General features: G+C 45.3%; 1 protein-coding gene across 1 annotated transcript in view; it reads right to left on the reverse strand.

Annotated features, from left to right (window-relative positions):
* Positions 1 to 22114, reverse strand: part of LOC144147057 (uncharacterized) — a 173977-nt gene that overhangs the window by 23506 nt on the left and 128357 nt on the right. Inside the window, exons 15-18 of the mRNA XM_077679086.1 lie at positions 15811 to 15998; positions 3839 to 3993; positions 2961 to 3037; positions 2418 to 2492 (exon numbers count right to left, since the gene is read on the reverse strand). Of these exons, the coding sequence (XP_077535212.1) occupies positions 2418 to 2492; positions 2961 to 3037; positions 3839 to 3993; positions 15811 to 15998 (495 nt within the window). The remainder of the gene's footprint in view (positions 1 to 2417; positions 2493 to 2960; positions 3038 to 3838; positions 3994 to 15810; positions 15999 to 22114) is intronic.

Genomic DNA, 22114 nt, shown 5'->3' on the forward strand with positions numbered 1-22114 from the left:
ACTTAATCATTGCTGACGGATCATTGCCCCTTAGAGCCAGCAATTCTACTAAAAATGTTCGCACGATGAATCAGAGCGGAAACACTTCCCGTCGCCAAAACAGTTGGCTTTCTAGGGTGACCGCAAACAATCGCACGTGAGCGGCTTAACGGGTAACTTGACTTTCCACTGTTGAGTTCATACGGGCGGACCGTAGCGGTATTCCAAAAAAATAAGAAAGCATCATTTCTCAGGTGAGAGCACCAGGCGAGATAAGGACAGATATGTATGCATGGTATGAACATTCCGTTCTGATCAATGACAGCCGATTTTATTGATAGCCAGAGAACAAGAAGCAGACATCATCAGCGTACACAGATACGTGTGCTGGTTGCCGACTCTCTTTTAGTGCTTGAGGGGCTAAGCCATTGCAACATTGAAATGTAAAGAAGAAAACATAGTATCCTGAGGTACATTTATTGAGACGCTTGTTTATTTGCTCCGCACACTCACCAACCTTACTTTCATGCACAACTGTGTTAGATAATCTCTAACAAATATCAGTAGATTTTCTAACACCGGCCACTGTGCGTAGCCTGTCCACTATTGGTTGTATTAGGATGGAATCCTGATGTTGAAAACGTCGAAAAACATATTGCAATAGTTGACAGTCGAAGCACCAAGTAATGTTCGACATGGCTGATAAGGTCGCGAACACTATCCATGGTTCCTAAGCATCGCAGCCATCCAGTCATCGAGGACTGTAGCTGTTTTAATGTTCGAGCCACAGGGTCGTCCTTCAACAAACAGGCTTCCGTATCAACTTCGCCTGCCAGGGTGTGAGGGAAACACGCCACTATGAGGACACCGCAGATCAATCCTTTGCAGTCTTTAGGATCAGCGCCTACTCAGGAAGGAAGGAACAGCACGCGTACCCCTAACGTTGTTGAAGTATTGCGGGTAATGTCTTTTAAGTATTGACGGTAAGATATAGAACATTTAGGAACATATAGAGCTGATACTATTATACCTGGTGCACAGCTTCTTCGTAAGGTGCCTTAAGAGCTATCAAACTCCCGTAGCCTTGATGGGGCATCCAACCCTGAGGACAAAAAAATGGCTCCAGTCCACGCTGTGAAGGTGGTTGGGAAGCAAAGCTTTAAACAACACCCACAACAACTGTCTATGCGACGTCACTTGAATTCACACACGCGGCTCTACAAAGAGCGAAACCATAGATACGGCCAACCGTTACCTGGAATTCGTGGGGGCGGCGTCCCTAACGCAGAAGCAGCGTCGGCCACAGCCTGGCTAGAGCGGCGGACACCGCCGCTGTAGCCTGGCCATGGGTCGGGAAAAAGAAAACGAAGACGAGCGTCTTTCTAAGGTTGAGGCAGCGGAACCTAGCCATCCTTATGTAGTAGCTCGGGGATACACCACCGAGCGACACAAGAGCAGACACCAAAACAATTCGGCATCTGCGCTTATTTATTCCCATTTATACCGATTTAAACTAGTTAGATTAGCAAGTTTGAGAATTGCAAGAAAGCTGAGGGAACTTTTACAATCGCTATTTATCAGAATGAGTTGCTGCTTTTGCCTTTTGCAATACCCCTTAAACGACAACCGAATTGGTATTCACCAATTTAGAAAACGGAATCCTATTCTTGGCAAATGGTTCGCAAAACGTAGCCTTTCTGTAGCGGCCAGACGTCTGCACATGGTCCCTACCCGTGGTTTTACCGCTTTGCAAAGCAATCCTTAGCGTATCTTCGCCGTACAGCACTCAATTCCGTCGCGTCCGGATTACCCAGGAGGGGCTGTCGAACAAGTTAATCAAGCCGTGCGAACGAAGCGAGCAATGGACGCGAAGCGGTGCGCCAAAACAGGCCCAAAACAACCGTCGCTAAAGCAAACGGCCCAGCCGACGGAATCATTCCCGCCGTCGCGCTTGCCTGCACGCAGGAACGCTGGGTAATAGCGCGTGTTCGCCGAGCCATCTGCACTGTACTCTAGGAGTGAAAATCGCTCCTCCCATTTTCAGCTGCCTTAGGAGTTTCTTGTGGCGCTCGCCGCAAAGAAACCGTTGGCTGGTAGAGGTAGAGAGCTTTGCTTTAAAAACGAGGCAATAATGCAAGTCATGGCGACGCAATTTTTTGTTCAGTTACAATTTTTGAGTGAAAGTATTTCGAGAGCGTGCCTGATCGCGATTGTTGTTGTCTTAGAAACACATTACTGCTCAGATGAATATATGCTTTTTGCCACGGCCTTCGTAAGAGTCGCAAAACACTGAAATACAATACTGCGGCTCATTCATTTAACTATTCGTCAGCCTAGGGCTACTCTAATTTAACCATCGCGATTCATTTTCAGCTTGTGGACCTGGTAGTGAAAGGTCTTGTTGAGCTTATGAAACTCGCGCATGAAAAAAGTCTCACCTTAGGCTCTGTCTTGAACTTTGCGCCTGGTATGAGTCGCAACATGGAACATGTTGAGGTTCCTCGAGCCTGTACCTGAAGCGAGCGCCGAACACCTATTAGTCAGAATACACTTTTGGTATCGGAAAAAAAGGGGCTTGTCGATGGCGTATGCTCAGTACAGGGTTGTCAGAAACCCAGGCCGTTACAGTCAAAACCGTAGACTGTACCTCTGCATCACTGAAGCCGATAAGTGTAATCCTTGTAGCAGTAGCCCCAAACAGAACATCACCCCGTGGTCTGGTCCACACAATAAAGCTGAACCTTATTATATGGTGTGGTCCACAGTATAGGCAATTTCAAATAGAAACTCCAACTTGAAACTAAGGACTGTTAGGCTATCCTTTGGTTCGCACTGCTATCTGCTACTTGCCTCGGCACCACCAACAACTGCGCTAGCGTGGGTATGACTTAAAAAAAAACGGGTATAAGACTACCATAGAGCACGCGTGTCATTTTTTGTTGTGAGTTAACTACAGGCATGAAGAGAACAAGGAAACTTACCTCAGGCATAACCATTGGCTGCGATACTTCACTAGCTTCAATATTCTCGTTCTCGGGAGTGAATGTGCTGTTGGGGCCTGCAGAGGAAGAATACATTTCACTAATCAAATAACGTGTGACCTATTTGAAAAACAACAGTAAACATTCCCGTCTAGCTGTCCAGATATGGAGCAAACGACGTTAGCAGAATTGGCACTATGCGGTGCCGTTATCATATATTTATTTATTTGCTTTGGGCACGTAATTTGCGTTGTGCATTATTATTTTGGGGTTACTGGTAATTGGGCCAAGCGCAGGTTCTGCAATAAAATAAACTAAAGATAAAATGCACTGTGAGACACCTTATCTCAGTGCTTAGCAGACCACATGCTAAGCAGTACATATGCTGTATTTTAAAACGTTCTACCTATGAAAAACGATGCGATCGTAGCGTCCTCAATTACAATGTCAGATTACGCTCCGATACTTTGTTTCCATGCTTATGGTTCAACTCTAACCTAAACAATGTCATCCAGAAGCTTGAGCACGTGTTCAACAATCACGTACGTTTTACACTCTGTACTTTATGTGTAAGCGGCAGCGAAAGATTTCGGGAACCACTAGACTGCGGAATAATTCGTCTACAAGCATCGGCCGACAGGGCTTTTTAGCGAGAAGGAAATAGTCGCTATAATAATGCTACTTAGAATTTGCGCAGAAAAAAAACATCAAAAATATTTCGCCTACAGTTGGCGCCACTGAATTACAAAGTTCATTCCCAAAAGACAAGAAGCACAAACGCAATAATACTAACATACCAATAATTTATAGAATTTCTAACTCTGCTTTGACGTAACTTGTTTCGATGGCAGAAACGCTCTTTTCAAAATCCCACGTACCAGTAAGAACCCTCTCGGCGATGACCTGTCCGCAATTGAGGCAGCCTTTCATCCGTATCGCGCAATCGTCGCAGAACAAACGATGCCCGCATGGCTTGAAATATGTGTTGGCATTGGCTTCAAGGCAGACTTTGCATTTTGCGATGTCTGGTTTCCTGCAAAATATACACGTCAGACTTTCAACATGCCGGAAGCAAAGCATCGGTTGTTTAGAATAGGGTCTCTGTTATGTGTTCACCGTCTACATACATGTATAGTCTGTGTCAAAGAGACAATTATTCAGGGCATGATTTTTAAGTGTTGTTAAGAGTATTATGAGCATTCAATATATTCTTCAAAGAAAGTATGCAACTTCATCATGCTCTCGAGTCAAACGCTAGAGCCAGCGGTACAATATTGCTTTGAAATTTCGCGCAGACCGACAGACTTCGGAGTTAACGGCGTTCACAATTTTAAAGCAAAACAAACGCTAGATACTCCAAAAATGCCGCGGCATCTCTTAAGATAGAATTTTGAAGATAATGTCCCACAAGCATGAAAAAATGCCACTGGTTGCAGAAGTGGGAAAAAAAGGTCACGAAGAAAAACGGAATTTTTATTAAATTAATATCGTACTTCGTGCCTATATCAACAGCACAATTTATAAAGCAAGCTTCTACAAGTTGATGATTATGGTTGGATGTTTATGGCGCAAGGCCAACTAGGGCAAAGCGCGCCTAAACAATGGTTATGTATGAGAGATGAACATGTAAAATCTAAAATCGCTCAACAAAAACAAATTAATATCAGTAAAAGAGAATGAGGATGGCTGGTGTAAAAGGCAGGTGCGATAGTGCGTGGCATAATATTATGTTCGAAAACTACGCGTGATAGGAAATGCGGTGTAAAAATGTGATTTCGCTAAGAAACAAAACAGTGCGCTGTAGAGGAAGCATGGGATCATGGGCTAAAAAAGGCTGGGTGTAGTGGGATGTGTTGTCTGTATAGTTGTGGGAAATGTTTACGACTTGTTGTGTAAAGTGGTTTGCATGTCATTAGAATGTGAATTACGGATAGGCCCTCCCCACACCTGCTACACGAGGGTCTTGGAGATCCAGTGAGCAGATGGGAGTGTGTCGCGTGTGTGTGGCCGATACGTAATCTAGCTAGGCCAACTTTGATGAATCTGTTGTGTGAGTCAGTTCTGTATCGTCCAATGTGTGGTTTTATGCGTAACGTGTCTGTCGGTGTATCCCAGTTCGCTTGCGATGTTTTGCGGAGGTGTTGTCTTATGTGTGGCTTGAGGTCAGTGTAGGGTATTGTTGTTACGCCCACTGTGTTTGTAAGTGCAGCAGCGATGGCCATTCGATCCGCTGTTTCATGTCCCGCGATTCCAGCATGGCCTGGAAACCACCACAGGATTCATTGAAAATTGTTAGCATATACAGATATTATGGCATTAAAAACTAGATTGACGATGTAGTTTTTTCTGGGTCTCTTTGACCACAATGCATGCACAACGCGCAGAGTCTGTAAATATGACGGACTTAGGAATTCGTTTTTTAACAATGTGCTTAACGGTGATTAGGATGCCATAGGCTTCTACTAAGAAGGCAGTGGTGCGTACGCTTATGGTTCTCCAAGAATTAAAGTTAGGACCATGAGCGGCGCAAGACACCATAGTTGATGTTTTCGAGGCATCACCGTAAAATTTGGCACATTTATATTTATCCTGCAGGGCCAAGACAGACAGACAGACAAAGAACTTTATTCAGGTCTTGAGGGACTGCCTTGGACCGCCCCTATCAAGGGGAGTCCGTGACAGTCTCGGGCCGCTACCACGCAGAGACCGGGAGGCCGTGACCCTCCATTCCCTCGCAGGCCCTCTGCAGGCCAAGATGAACCGAAAGGTCGACGCTTTTAAGGGCTTCCTCCCAGTCCTCTTCTTTGGTGAACTCTGCATTGCGTAACGCAGGACATTGCCAGAGCATATGTGCTAGTGAGCAGTGCGCCTCCCCGCAGTCCGGACAATGCGCTTCTATGTTTGGCGAGAAGTGGCTAAACCTTCCCCTCGAAGGGACAGATCCCGTTTGGAGCATCCTGAATGCCGACGATTGCGGTCGACTGAGGTGAGGGTGAGGAAGCGGAAAAGTCCTCTGAGAAAGTTGATAATGACACGTGACCTCGATGAAAGTGAGGAGCGAGTCCCTGTACCTCCCTGCGACCCTGCCTACGAATTCGCCGGGACCGCCGCGGTGAGCGAAACCTCGCGCACGGTCATGGGCAAACTCATCAAGAAGTGCTGCAGAATCGCAGAACTCGGAACTTTGTTTTTATTCATTTTCGTAAAGAATAACAGCAAACAGGTTGCAGTTGCCATGGTGGTACAAGGTCAGAAAATGATGATGATGGGCATACATCTAAAAAAGTCAACGGAAAGACCTGAAGCTCCCTCCCTCACCCTCAGTGAGCAGGGCAAAGAAACAGATGAACGATTTGAGAATACCTGGGTTGTAGATGTATTGTTGAGGACAGGTTTAAAAGGATGGTTACTCAATGATGAGGCCTTAAAAGCATATAATGTACATTCGTTGATGTTCCAGGCATCATTTTTTAATTTCAATGTACAGACTCTAGGCCGGGCTAGTGCGGAACGCACCAGACGCAAGGCGCAGGCCCAAGTGGAGCACCGGATCAAAAATGGTTAGTTTTGTTTTTGATGCCGACCCGTACACAACACTTCCATACTCTAATCTAGACTACGGCGGTAAAGACACCTAGAAGGAGTTCTTTGTCGGCACCATAGGATTGGTGGGAGAGGACCATCAGAATGGTCAATGTTTTCAGGCATTTATGTTTAAGTTGTTTGACGTGTGGAATGAACGTGAGTTTTTCATCAAATATGACACCTAAAAACTTATGCCCCTTTCTTACAGGAGTAGATGCAGTATGGAAGGTAATCTCAGGGTCTTGATTCATCCCGCGCTTCCGGAAGAACACAACACAAGTACACTTTCCAGGTTTCAGTTTAAAACCATTTGTGTCAGCCCAGCGAGCAAGTACGTGCACCTAAAGCTGGACGTGGCTTTTATAAATTTAGAAATTAAAAGATTTAAATGATATTTCAACGTCATCTACATGTATAGAACAGGAAATGGTTGGTGGCAATATCTTCCGGAGAGATTTCATCAAACAATAAATAGTGTACAGCTAAATACACCGCCTTGAGGGACGCCATTTTCCTGCACATATACATTGGAACGTGCATTTCCGTCCCTCACTCGAAAGGTCCCTTCCTACGTGTAGCTAGCGAGGATGTTCAGCATGTTGCCGGAGACACCAAATGACTTGAGGTCACTCAAGATGCCGTACCGCCATGCCGTGTCATAAGCCTTTTCCATATCGAAAAAGACTGTTATACAATACTGGTTATGAATGACGGCATGTTTTACATACGATTCCAACGCAACCAGTTGATCATTGGTGGATCTCCGCGCCCTGCAGCCGGCCTGGCAGCTTTCGAGAAGACTATTGTACTCTAAGGAGTACCTGAGCCACTTCATAGAGTTATTACTACTGACTCTAAAGGAAAAGCTACCCGGCCAGCCAGTGCATCGAAACCGTGCTAAACCCGGGCGCAGCCATGATGCCACCCTCACACCGTTTCCCGCTGTATTTTTGCCTACCAGAGTTGGTGACAGTAGTGGGTTCCAGTAGTTGGTGGCAGTAGTTGGTTCCTAGCAACCAACGAATTCCCTCATGGCAGCCACCATGGCAGAAAGTGCGCCGTGACAACTTTGGTGTGTAGAAACGTTGTGTGAAGTTTTTCCTGTGGTAGGTTGCGTTTTTTTTGTGCCATGCTAACGCGTTAAATGCAGTGTTGAGTTCTCCGCAACTTAAAGGGGTAGCTCGTAGATTAGCGGGTACTTCGTACTATGATCGGAGAGGTAGCTTTTGCGGATGCGTCCGTCGCTTCGTAGTTGAGCGGACGTGTTTTTTCGGGCTCCTGTGCTTCAGAGAGCCTTCGATTCGGCGGCCCGTTTTACGCTCGGGCTGTCGCCCTGGATCGGGATGTCGCCCGGCTTTCGCTGTGCTGGTGTGGGTGGTCGAGTGCCAGCTCCGGCCTCCCCCAGTACCCGTCTGTCTGCCGCACTCCAATCCAGCGAACTCCGAAGAAGTCGGGACCGCCGCAGACTTCGCTCCTTATCGCAACAAGCTCGCCTCCGCGCTTCATCGTTCCCTTCAAGGCTTCTCGTCTCCCGGACGCAGCATTACGCCAGACAACATTGTTCGTAGTCTGTTATGTGCGACGGAATCGACAACAGTGGAATTACTCTTCTCTACTCTTTCCTCACGTTTCTAATCTTTAATTTTCTCTCTCCCTCTCTCCTATCCTATTTCCCCTACCATTCCCGCTTCCGGACTGTGCTAAATGCAGGTGAGCTCCCATGAGAGCTCAATAATATCCCGTCCATTTCTTTTCCTTCTTCGTTTAAAAACAAATCACTTCCCCGGATTTTTTTCCTCGTGGCTTCCCCCGTATTCGCGCATGAGCTGTTTACGTATATGTTCTTTTGTGTTTGGTAAAACAGTCAGTTGATATCCAGCGCTAGTCCTGTGTAGTCTTTTCTTTGTTATTTTTGACATGTTTATTTTGAAATTTGGACATGTTTCAGACGCCATCCCTCCCTACCTGGATGCGTCAGCTGATTGTCTTCGCGATCTGTTGAGGTTATCATTATAACTGCTTGCTTTACTAGCGAATGGTAGTCTGGACTTGACAATGCATCCAAAAAATGCGTGTAAATAGAAATCGTATTCTTTAATGCACTTTATGCTAAAAAACACGCTCTTTGGGATTGTGTAAGTGCCTGCCTACGAGTCCCCTGCAGCACTTGTGTCAACTTTTTGTCTCCAATTGAAATGCTTAGGAAGTGGCCCTTGCACTAGCTTAGATTCAAAAACCATGAAATACCCAAGCCTAACATTACTTTGTTATGTCCATCGAGACACTTACTCAAGAGATTTTTCGTTTTACTATGTAAGCTTAGAAGACTAATGGGCCTTGGTTGTATGCTTGGGGACGTCACACAAGACATATTATTAATGTTTCCAGGTTGCATTAGGTAGCAATTAATCTACTTAGTACCAGCTTAAACAAAATCTTAACAAGAAACTAGAAGGGTATCATGGAAAATATGCAGTGCCAGTCTTGGTTATTGGTAACTATAGCTTTCAGTACTTACAACACAAAGAAAGTAGTGCAAGTGTCCATTAGTATCGCCGCAGTGCTCTTTGCCCTATAAAATTCTGTGTCCCCCCTCTCAATGAGGAAAGAGGAAAATAATGTGGGGAACTGACATGCTCCAGCAAAGCCATGACAGGTTTAAAGCTTTAAAGCCAATAAACAGACGGGGCTAAAAGCCAAAAACCTTTGGAAGGAAAGCCATGCAATTTGAATATAAAAACATTTTGCAGTTGAGAAGAGCAGAACTAAATAAACTAGTATATATAGAGGCAGCATAAATGAAATGAGAGGCAGCATGAACGAGAGGCATAAGTAAGAGGCAGCATGAACAAAACAAGAGCAATTCTAAGAGTCAGTTTGACACAACAGCCTGCCAGAAAGGAGCATGCAGCTCCACTTCAGAAAAAATAAAAATTATGTTCACTATTTACATCATGTACACAGCAAATCAGTCATATTTCAGTTGTAGACGCGGTGCGGCGGAAGCAATCAAATCAATTCTCGTCTTGAAGAAGCAGATTGAAATGCATAAGGGGGAAAACCCAGAGTAGCAATCTTCGTTTCCCGATTTCATCGTTTTTCCTGCCTATTTTTATGCTGTTTTGCTTTTTGTTTGTGGTGCTGTCTTTGTGCTTGCCATTTCTACGCCCCGTTTTTCAAAATTTCTCCTCAATTTTCTATCCTTTATTTTATATCACTCCTTTCTTTCCTTTTCAAGCCCCTTATTCCCATAACCATTGGTAGCGCAGCCAACCGGACAGTTCTTCTCATTCTTTCCTTGAGTAACCTCGTCACCTTTCTTCCTCTGTTTCTTCCTTTCTTTCAATTCGCACACTAGGTCACCTTAGACTCGGTCTAAGCATTACAAGCTTCCCTAAAGGCCTGGTGGGGTCACTGGTGAGGAAATAAACTTCAATGAGAATTTCTCGTAGATGTGGGCCCGTTGCCTTTTCTGTGTTTCTTTTTGCTTGTTCTCTCAGCCAAAGAGCAATTTAGTGTATGTGCTGTATGTATGCAAAGTAATGTAGTGATGTATGTGTAGAGGATTTTATTGGGTTCTGCTTGCACAAATACCTTCTCAGGTCTCAAACATAACCTGATGATGAATGAGAGGGCACGGTTGTCAATGCCGAATTTGTCCTTGTTTCGTTGCCAGAATTGCAACACAGAATATCTTCTGTGGTGTTAAGTATATGATACATAGGGGCTGCTGGCCTTATCATGCACCCATTATTTTTTATGAAAATAAGAATGCTGGTGACTTCAACCAGAATGAGCGTTAGCCGAAACTTTCATAATCAGCTACAGCATTACTGGCACACAGCTATGGTAGTGCAACTTCTTGATCGTTCTTGTTGCCGTGAGCACGCTCGAAGGAAGCGTGGAAATTCGAGAAGGCTTGTCACCAGTTTGACGTTGGCATAAATAGGAAGGAGTGTGCTACGCGTATCGGACTGCGAAGCGGCTGGTTTATTAATCCTTCCTTCTAACGGATCTATACAGCAGAAGAACGTCTCCAGGTGGTCCTGGCTGAACCGATACGCGCAGATGTAATTGTCGCAAATTGGAAAATTCAGTTTAATTAGTTGTCGCTATCTTAATGACTGCTACATGCAATACATATTAAGTCTGAATACTCTACATTGGTGAATGATGACAGTTCTATGCTAAGCAATTTGATTCACCTGCTATACTTAATATTTTTCAGCTGTTTCAACAATAACCCCTATAATATAACTTATAAGGTGCAATAACTAATTTATAGGTACATGTAAATTCATTTACTTGTGAAGGGAGACATATATCATTGCTCGGCTAGCCTTGCACATATGCGCGACAGGGCCATCGTGACTTGAGAATGCGCGTATGTACGTTAGCACAAGAGGCTTCAAAGGTGGTTTTATAGACAGATTTCTGGCCAAAACCGAAGTCATTTCAGGAAAAACCGGGCGCGAATGGAAGCGGCCGTTTTCCTTTTTTAGCGAAAGCACACAGGAAAGGACAGAATATATTTTTTTAAACACCAACGAGGATGGCACCCAGAGATCAGCACCTAAGGCTCGCATGAATGAATTTTACTCCTTCTACTCCTCCTCTGTGCAGTTATATACGTGGGTGATATAAGAGTGGAAGTACAGGTAGACGCAAAGATATGTAACTTCGCTGATGCATCGAGCATCGGTAATGTGTCATGCGAATCCTCAACAGAAGTGCGTACGGGTGCACTCTATCTTATAATTTTTGGATTGCCTGTTTCAGTGATTGAAGGAGTACGCATCAATTGAAAACTGGTACCTTTCTGCTTCGCCTTGTCCTCCTCTAAAAACCACCATATGGTGCAAATAAAGTTTCCATTATCATTATTAGTTAGCGGTTGTTTTATCTCGCACTGAAGTAAAACACCGTTCAGTGAAAGTATAAAAGCACACGTAAACAAGAGCCTAGTTATACGCTAGGCATGGTAAAATGTTTCGTGCATTTGTTTGTTTTTAATTTACGAATCACATAAGCTCAAAATGCAATGTCTCGCGTTACATGATATCACCGGCTGACGGCGAGTTAAAATAACAGTAGCCACTACGGACATGTAGTGAAGGTGTCCTTGAAGATAGGCGGCGGCGGCGGCTGTATTCCGTATCGTCGGCACTGCGCGGGCTCCAGCACGGGGGTAGACAAGCTTGTTTTCTCAAGCAATGAAGTAACAGCAGATACCAAGGTGTGGGAGAGTGAATCTTTGTAAATTACCACCACATGACTGACGCTCCTCACAAAATACCGAAACTGAATTTGGCGCCTCAGCCCGCACCCCTCTTTTTGCCCCATATTTCATTTCTTTTTGTCCGGCAAACATAAATGCGTTAAAAAACATATAAAAGGCATATAGACTCATAAATAGGCTGAGTTATTGCTATAAAAGTTGACTAATTTCAGTTTAGGGTCCTAAATTTGTTGCTCATTTTCAAAAAAATTGTTAGCCGTATATTCAACTACTGATCTGGCAACTACAGCGTGGCATCATGGCGGCATCCATGTTTAGACACATTTGCGAGCCAGCTTTACCCGCCTGAGCCACCTATTGATCATCTTCCCGAGCAGCTTACATAGGCAGCTGGTCAGGGCGATGGGACGATAACATGGGCTGTGGGAGGGTCCTTCCCCTCCTTCAGAAAGACCACTACGATGGCCTCCCTCCAAGACCCGGGAAGGCGCCCCGAAAGAAATATCTTCTTGTACAGGTGAAGGAGTCTTTCAAGTGTATCTGCGTGTAAGTGTTGTATCATAGTGTATGTAATGTTGTCTGGCCCTGGAGCTGAAGATTTACAAGTACTGAGTGTGATCTTCAGCTCATGAAGTGAGAAGGGAGTGTTAGAAGATGAAGAATATTATCTCGCAAGGACTTCTTCTCACAGGATGTTTTTAATGTTCTATGAAAGTGTTGGTGTAGTGTGTTGAACTGTACACATGTTGGAAGTGTTGTGCGAGTGTGTTAGCGTGGTCTTCCCATGTGTCCCCCCGTAGTACTAACCAAGGGCAGGCTGTGTAGTTGTTGTCCTTTGAGTTTAGGTATGCGTGTGCATAATTTTGCATGTTTCTGTGTATGAGTTTATGGATGCAAGAAAGGCGCGCCAACTCTCCCTTTTCGCCTCACGGCGCACGCGCTTCCCGACTGCTTTTGCCCGTTTGAAGGAAGGTTCAGCGATGTGGGGTATCGACGGAAGAAAAATCAGGCCTTCTTCTTGGCCTCTCGCGTCCGCCTGCAGTTCTCATTACGCCATGGCCTCCTTTGGTTGCTCGGGGCACCGGAGGTGTGGCTAATTGACTTTTCGGCGGCGTCGAGGATGTGCGCCGTGATGAGTCGGGCTGCTTCCTCCACGTGTAGGTGTTTTATGGATGTCTGATGTAGTATAGATGCTTCTGTGAAAGTACTCCAGTTTGCATGTGATTCTACTAGTTACTAGTTATTCTACATTCTACGTAGCACGAGGAATGAATGAAGTAATGCTGGCTCACAAACCACTTTGATGCCATGCTCTTATGTTGCCATACGGACATATATGCGATTGTCGTCCAGCTCTTAAAGCCACTTACAAAACCAACCGATTGTGCAAGAGTAGTGCTACCGTTATTTACGTTTGATTGCACTACTTAACTGCTAACCCAAGGTAAAACAGTGCCAGCCCCATTTGGAGTGTCTCTCATGAAAACACTCGCACACGCTGTGTCAGCACAACAAGAAAGCTTTTCAACGTTTATCCCCTCTTTTGAAAAGGAACCATGTACGTGAGGACAGGAAGGAAGTTAATTGAATAATCATGGAATACAGGAACAAGTATAAACTGCCAAGACTGCATTTCACTCTAAATTTATGTATGGTTCCTGTAAGACGGAGTAACCTGACCTTCGCTATTGTTTCCTTACGAGGGTATTGTCCACAGAGCAGAATCCTGCTTTTCTTGTGACATACATCAAAGCAAACATTCACCGGAGTTGAGTTGTCGCACAAATTTATTTTAAACCCTCGTACAGCTGCTTGTGTGTTGAATATTGTCACAAATGACACTTGGGCCACTAGAAACGGTAAAATGTAATGGATTAATTGGCTTGAAATTAATGGCGGTGGCCGAAAACGCTCCTAACGCCAACGCGCAATCAAAAACGATCGTCGTCTTCTTTTCTTTCCTGTGATGATGATCGCAGCGTCAATATTACCAAGAGGAAAACAAAAGCTGAATGTTAATTGATATTTAGCCTTAGGTGTCCTATGTTTCGAAACATTGGGAGTTATTTCTGTCCGGTATAGCATAAAAATAAAACATTTATTCGCATACTAAACATTAACCTATGTTTCCAGAGCAGGAGTCAAGGGCATTTCACAGGGCTCACTTAGCAAGATACTCGTGAGTAAAGATAGCAATATGCGGTCGTTGGTGACGGAATACGCCGTGGCATGTGATTGTGACGGCACGTCAAAGGAGGTGCACGCGAACTCAGTCTCTGACCCTGAGTTTCCCTGGCATGCGGTGCTGAGGTAATATCGCGTTAAAGGTGCTCGTTATGGCACGCGAGGAGAGTAGGTGCGCATTACGCGGAAAACACTGCTTTTTTGGAATCTGAGAAGTGGAGTGTCGATAGCCTGAATGTCGGAACAATTTATGACAAATTCTGAAGTAACCAAAGTTTAGAGAGGAAAAACAGGATATTGCAGTAAGAAAGGCTGGGCAGAATCGCCAGGGAAAGCCACAAGGTTTTCCACTTCAAACGCAAAAGCACACTAACGATACCCGAGCGAATTTTTTCCTGTATAAATAAAACAAAGCATAACCAAATATTTTGCACATATAAAAACAAAACGCAGTTTCCGCTTCTCTTAGAAACGTTACCCAACTGGTTGAAGTAAAGTAGTTTTGGGCTCGGAGGGTTATCCTGCACAGATTGTTACGGAAAAATTATATACATGCGTTCCTTTCGTGCGCTGAGTATTAGTTTCCGTATCAGTAAGAAACAATACGGAGCACATCAAGTTTCAGATGACGTATAACCACGGATTCGACTGAAGAGCTCTCCGGAGGCACCCTAATTTCTTAAGTTTTCTGCCCCGCTGAGGCACCGTGGTTTCCGTTAGGTGTGTCTTATATGTCCCCTACAACCATATCGATGAAACCATAACTACGCCTTCCACTCCTATGCAAAAAACAGTGCTGTGGCTTTCTACAACATGTGAATAATCATGTATGTACACTCACGGCATAGCCTACAAGAATATTGCAGCGTATTTTATGGCTGTGTTACGGTTGGTGATGTCGAAATTGTCATTAGTGGTTCAGTGTCGTCCGCGTGCCCCGCGTTTCTTCTGTGTAGCTCAAAAAGGGCCCATCTCCCCGCGAGGGGGACTCGAGTAAATGCGTCGCATAGGGGGTGGGTGTATTGCATTAACATTTAGGGTTTGGGGAGTTGGTGGTAGTGAATGCGTTGTATCAGCAGCTTGTTGACGTAGTTTGAATGAGTCAAGGATATAAGGCGCGTTCGTAGCCTTCCATTCTGTGTCGGCTTTGTGACGCAGTGGGTAGAGCACCATGTACCTTGCGTTCCGCCCGCAGGGTCGTGGGATCGAAACCGGGCGCCGGTAAGTATTATTTTTTTATATAGTGTAGGGGGAGGGGTGCGGACCTGTTGTTGAGAGCGAGGAAGGTAGCGTGATGCGGGAGAGGAGGAGTGGGAAAGAGGGCACACCTGGAACGGCTGTTGCGGACGCCGAGGCACGCCAACACCGGGTGACATCGTGAGTTAAAGAAAGTCTCTGCATTTAAAAATGGCTGCCGGGCACAGCTGGAGCTCAACTAGAAGCCTGGTGTTTTCTTTGGGTTTTGTTTTTGCTGTGTTTGGCGCCTCTCTGCAAGCGCGAGGCAGCTTTCAGCTGGCGCTCCCCCATGTGCGGATGTGTTCCGGAAGTTTTACAGAGGAAGGAAACGAAATTCGGCTGGTTTAAGCATGCTACGCTCACGCGTACTAATTGGTGGAGAAGAAAATAGCGCCAAATTTGTCTTGACATGTTCCTTGGAAAGTTTATTGTTTAATTGTTTATTTTTACTGAATGTGCAGACTAGTGCAGTTAGCTTGTATTGTCGAATGAGTATAAAAGCAAGCGATGTCGTTAGTAGCGTACGGTTATTCCTTATCATGCATAAAGCCGAACAAGTGCTGCTTTGCGAAGCATAACAATACGGGACAAAAAGGCCATACTTACAATCTTTCAACATGAAAGAACCCAAGCATCTCTACGGCAGGCTGTTGTAGACTAAAGGCGATTTCTAGCGGAGTCGTGCCTTGTTTGTTACGGCGACGGATCTCAGCTCCGCATCGAGCAAGAAAACACGGCAACCGAAGGATTTTATGGATGCCAGTTGGACCACACTGCTGAAGTTTTTTCTCTACCTGAAAATAAAAGCCATAAGGTGGTATTTAGAGAAATAATAACATACCTGTGCAGTGACACTCATTTACGAACAAGAAAAGGTGCATGACATTTATTACGGACATCCACACACGCGAACTGTACGAGAGCAGGTATCCATGACATCTATGGGCCACACCGTCTTTATTGTCGATTGCGACTTTCCGGACTTTGCACAATCAATGCCCTTCAGTGCGGTTCTGCTGGATTACAAACGTGTTTACTAATTCTAGTCATGACTCCACAGTAACTGACCGGGCCCTGTTTTGATGTACATCTTTGATATCAGACGTCAGCACCAACCAGATAAATTGTCATAGGTTAGTGGACCTCATGCCGGCTTGAGACGTGGCGTGCGACCTATCAAGGAATTTTCCCCTATCCTTCTAGCATCCTATTGCCCTGTGGATGGCGGGCGATATCGCTTACTATAAATAAACACATTTTTGTACTTCGAACACACACACGGAGAAAGCATAAAAATGTAAATCGTCATATTTCTGCGTTAAAATTGGAACTTTCCAAGATTAAAAAAAAAACTGCCGTAACCTAAAGCACTGATAGGGTACCACCTCCTTGTCTTCGGAAAATGCGTGGAATATTTCATCAACTCATTTTATGGAGGCACTTCTTTTTCACTTGCCAAATAATTAATACCTCTTTGTGTGATTGGTAACCTCGATGGTCGTAGCCAGCACCAATCTGAAAACAAGCGATGAGCGGAGCTTGACTCGGAAGTCAATCACCCACAGAGCGAGTCTTCGTGCGGCGGAATACTACTTGTGGCACACACCGATAGAACCAAAGTTTTCAATCTACTCCGCAGTTTATGGCAATTTATACTGAGGATGCGTAAACCCCCGCAAATGAAAACCACCTGTTAAATACGCCAAGCATGACGTGGGAAAAGTAGTTAACCTATTTTGGGTTCCATTGGAAGTTCAAATGAGGAAATCAAGAAAAGTGTGTAATACATGAGCAGCAGAAGCGACACAAATACCCAACTGTCCACTAATATGCCCAGTGATATCAAAAACAAATTGAGCTGCAGCAGGGGATATAATACGATTGTACCATTTGTTCAGAAATTTTCTACGTTGAAAGCTTTTCTATGATGGTGTGGGCCTGAAACGAAAGCTGCTGTAGGTGCGGGGTACTTTTTAATGCCAAGCTTTCTACCTCAACAGCGGATGGTTCTGTCGTGGCGTGCGCTACAACAAAGTCCCGACCAGGCTAAATAAAAACTACTGGCCTCTACAAGGATGGAGCCTGGGCCCAAAGAGAAGCGGAGCAAATTCCCGTCGTCTTAGCGACTAAGCGATGCCCACACCTGGAGACACGGACACAGACGCTGCTTTTGATTTAGCTCCGGTGGAGGGGCGGGCGCTTTTTAGAGGCCACACATGAAACAAGAGTGAAGGGGAGGCAGTGACAGAGGTGACGCAGTAGCCGTGTTTGCCGCGCTCCTCCTGACCCTTCGAAAGAAGCTACTCTCCGTTTTCTTTCCGCCGACGCCCGGCCTAGCTAGAGCGGTTGCGTCCGCCGCTTTAGCCTGGCCGTGGCCGACGCTGCCACATTCGGGACGCCGCCCCCGCGAATCCGAGGCAACGGCCATAAGAATATCTGGTGTCGCTCTTTCTAGAGGCACGTGTGTTAATTCAAGTGACGTCACATGGGTAATTATTGGGGGTGTCGTTAGCAGTATTGCTTTCCAACCGCCTTCACAGCGTGGATTAGAGCTCATTTTTTATTCTCTGCGCTCCTACTCCAGCGTTTACAACCTCTCAGCAACAGCCGTATAATACGGATGCCATTGCACTACCAGTGCAAACAAAATTTTCAGGACAGAGGTGGTTATGCAAATGCTAACTGCGATGATTATGTTACCCCGCCGAGGGGAATAAAGTTTCCGCAGTAGCAGAAGTTATGAAACATCGAAGGTGTTTTGTGATGATTCGGAGGTGAAAGCCCTACAAGAGAAAGTTTTTTGCTCGCCTTTTTCGCAATATATTCAAGCTCTAAATTTCACAGAACTAGGACAGACATACGTCAGTTATAAGAAATTGGTAGTGATACCTTTACTTTCACTTTTCATACAAAAACCCAAGAGGACGCCTGTGTGAATCGATGGTGTGTGCCCCGTATTCTGCCTCTGAAAAATTTCAAAAAGTGCCCATCGTTATTCCCTTTCATAACTTTCTTATGTTTGAAAAGATGCCCAGTCCGGTGTGGCTCAACAAAACCTGATATCACGGGAGGCTACACTGGGGGCGGCAACCACAGTATTAGTCCTCCGTGGATCGCAAAAGTACCACCCTCGCCTGCCAAAAATACGGCGTCTTTTGCGATGAGTTCTGCACACAGCTATCAAGCGATTAATAGGCAGAACTCCTGGAATTAGTGTCTACCACCTATAGAACACCTGATCATTGCGGTGGAAAGAGCAGCGCTATACTGGGAGTGCTGAGATTCTCTGCGTCTAAACAGGCCGTCACTACCATTTGAACACATCTAGGCGAACAACTACACCATTCCAAGTGGAACCAGTTTTACAGCTCCGTATAGGAACATTTGTGATTAAATTGGATATCATAGGGTCAGGAAAGTGAAGACAGCAGGGGGATTTAGCCAATTGTTTAGCGGGCACATGTAGTCCTTTGAAGCCAGTGAGAAAAAAAGCGGAGTTCGGGGTAGTAAAATTTGCATTCAAGTGTGAACAAATATTTCGCATAGCGAATAGGTCCATGCGGATATCTTGAAGCTGAACAAAAAATCCAAGTCGATTTCTCAGGTGAACGAAAATAAAACGCGAAGCTTTCTCCAATGCAGCTTGAGTAAACGACACATTCACTAATCCAAATATCTTCGACCGACTCAGAGATACCTCAATCGCGCAGACGTTAGCTTGATAAAACGACGGACCCATGTTCGATTCCGAGCACGGGAAGTGATTATCTTGAGGCGTTGGATTTCCTTTCACTTCATCGTTGTGTGAAACCGTGTCACGCTGCCTTTCCTTCAGTGCGGCTTATTCTGGCAAACTACGCCATCCGCTTAGCGTCAAAGTTTTGCTTAAAAGAACAATAGGTATATGCACCAACATCAAACTACAAAGATAAGGTCATTGCATGTTCTACAAGAATGACGAATTAGCAATGAATAAGAAAAAACAACACAGAGCAGTCATGGTGACGCTTTTTCGCAATAGAGCAATCCCAGCCAGGTGTTCACTGGTGAAACTTCACGCAAGAAGTACCTTGAAAACAAAAAATTTTATACAGAAACAAAAAGCAAGAGAAAGTAGAAAAGTCAAACAGGGGAAACTACGAATTGCAGGAGCATCGGCCACGGCCGGGCTAGAGCGGCGGGCGCCACCGTTGTTGCCAGTTCGTGCATCGGCAGAAAGAAAACAAGGCGGAGCTTATTTCGAAAGGTGAGGATGAGGGCGCCACACGTGGCTACTGCATCGTCTCTCTCACTGCCTTCCCCTCACTCTCGTTTCGTGTGCCGCCTTCAAATAGCGCCTTCCTCCTCGGCCACCATTGCATCAAACCCAGCGTCTGTCTTTGTCTCCACGTATGAGCGCTGCTTAGTCGCTAGGACGACGGGTTCTCGCTCGGATTCTCTTCGGGTCCATTTCGATCCATGGTGGTTCAAGTAGTTTTTATTTAATCTAGTTGGACATTTCTTGTGGCGCACGCCACGCCGAAACCGTTGGCTGGTGGAGGTAGAAAGCTTTGCTTTAAAAACGGTTTATCAATTAGCTGAAAATTCCTTGTATGCAGTGTATTCACTAAGATAATGGTAGCTAAACCTTCAACACCGTAAACGTTCCACTGCCTAGCAAGTAAACCTCAATTTAAGAAGTGTTGCTGAACAGTAGACTGCAATCTTGACTTAACAACATAAAACATATGCACAATGCTACAAATTTTTGTACCAGGATTTCACAGCTTTTAGAAGGGTTTCTGAACAGTAGACTGCAATCTTGCCTTAACAACATAAAACATATGCACAATGCTGCAGTTTTTTTTACCAAGAGTTTATAGCTTTTAAAATGCATTCGATTCAGAAGTGACCACCGCTATCGGGAAATTCTTGGCCTCACAATATGCTACATGGAGTTGCAGTTCCTGCAAAATTTTCAGAACTAGTTTAGAAAAGTTTTAGGAAATACATTTGGGAAAAGGCACCATTTACAAGAAATTCGCAGTGATTCACTCCCTTTAGAATGGTGCATTATGACGGATATAGTACAGACAAGGATTCTAGAAATGCGTAGCAAAATTTTGAAAAAAGGATAAGGTGCACAATTTGAAACGAACCAAAGTAGCAATGCCAAGTAACACGCCAGCAATTAAGCACTGGAAATGCTTAACGAGCAGATAAAGGAATCTTGGTGAAGGTATTACTGCTCGTCAAAATTATGACAAGTAAATTAACCAAGCTGTTTTTCTGAACTCGGGGGGAAGGGGGAAGTCATTAGCACAAAGCTAGCTACCTATTTTCCTAAACGTTTCTTTGGGAATGAAGTTAACCTAAGTTTTTGAAGCCAAAAGCTTTGTGCTACTTTCGAACGACTTCTTTTGTGCTACATCGTAGTTATGTGTAGTTATGTGTTCTGCTGACATGCCATTTCGTTCACGTGACACGTAACACATACGAGTACTGTAATTGTATGTTTCGAATTCATGGTTTTCTGATTCGCGATTGTGATTCCTCTCAAAGCTTCCGATCCCCAAAGTACAGATAAAAGTAATCTGTTCTCTTACAATCATCGTTATGGTTGCGTGGCTTTCTTTCTCAGGCAATTCTGAAGGATGGAGTATTGAGTAAAAAGCTATAATTAGGCATTAAAAAATTCTTCAAATATTTTATGCCACTTTTTGTTCTTTACTGTAGTTAAAGTACTTCAATCGGTTTACCAAGCAGCATAGAAAACCAGAATTACACATCTAATATTAGCTTGTCGCGACGGCGACAGAGAGATGCGAAGACACACGTCTGCACGCTACAGCGCCGTGGACCCAAACTGGGGTCCCCGCTTTATTCCACGCTCGTGCCCAGCGCGCACCGCAAGCGCGTGGTCAGCAATCGCCACTCGTGGCTCAGCCCCAGCGTCATCGAAGATTTTGCTTCGGCCTGAAGCGCCTCTTCCCTGGCGACAGACGGCAGGCGGCGGCGTACTTAGTCTGGGAGGGGATTAGCGGCGACTCCCGCATTGTCCCGACGCGCGCGCAGCCGAGGGGTCAAGGCAGACGCGGGGGGATGGTAGCCGCGCGAAGATCGCCCCAAGCCCTCGGCTTGGCGGTTGTTTGTGCAGATGCCGCCCGCTGAACGTAATGGATGGTTCACTTTAGGCCGCAGATGTCCTGTATTTTCTGGCCGGGTGCAACAGAGTGCGTAGGAAACGCACTTTGAGTGCATAAGAGAGAGGGTTGGGTCACGTGACCGCAGGTGGGGACACATGTGTGATTGGCTGGTTCTTGTGGCCAATCAATGGGTTTCTATTAATTGTTTAAAGGGTTTTTCTCTCTTTCTTGTATGCCCCCTTTTTGGAGGCGGGGTTTTTGTTATCAAAACCGGAGTGTTGGGTTTTCTCGGGGGTCGGTCGAGAGGGGATCTAGTTTAGTATAGATCTCGGCCGAACAGGCTGCTGCGGGCAGAGTGACAATGTAACCGTCACTCTGTCCTGATATAGATACTTGGAGTAGGAATGTAAATAATGTAAATAAACCTAATATCCAGCAAGGAAGGTAGTCCTCATCCCTCACCCGCTCCAAGCATCGGTCGTCGGTCATCGGAGCGAGTCGAGATCGTCCTCTCGGCTCGCACATCAAAAGAACATCACTATTTCGTCTCCATCAGTTCGTCAAGAAGATGGAGAAGCGAAATTTAACTAGTCCGGTAGTGGGAAAGTAGTCAGAGGCGATGTGGTATGCCGAGAGACCTTGCATTGTTGGCAGGCGAGGCAGGAACGGGCACAGGCGCGTACGTCAGTATTCATGCCCGGCCAGACGTATCTCTCGGCAATCAAACGCCGTGAGGCACGAACTCCAGGATGAGAGAGACGGTGAATAGAGTTGAAGGCAATGCG

The sequence above is a fragment of the Haemaphysalis longicornis genome, unplaced genomic scaffold (assembly GCF_048455015.1).
Source record: "Haemaphysalis longicornis isolate Haplotype H1 unplaced genomic scaffold, Haemaphysalis longicornis Haplotype H1 scaffold_7, whole genome shotgun sequence".
NCBI classification, from domain to species: domain Eukaryota; kingdom Metazoa; phylum Arthropoda; class Arachnida; order Ixodida; family Ixodidae; genus Haemaphysalis; species Haemaphysalis longicornis.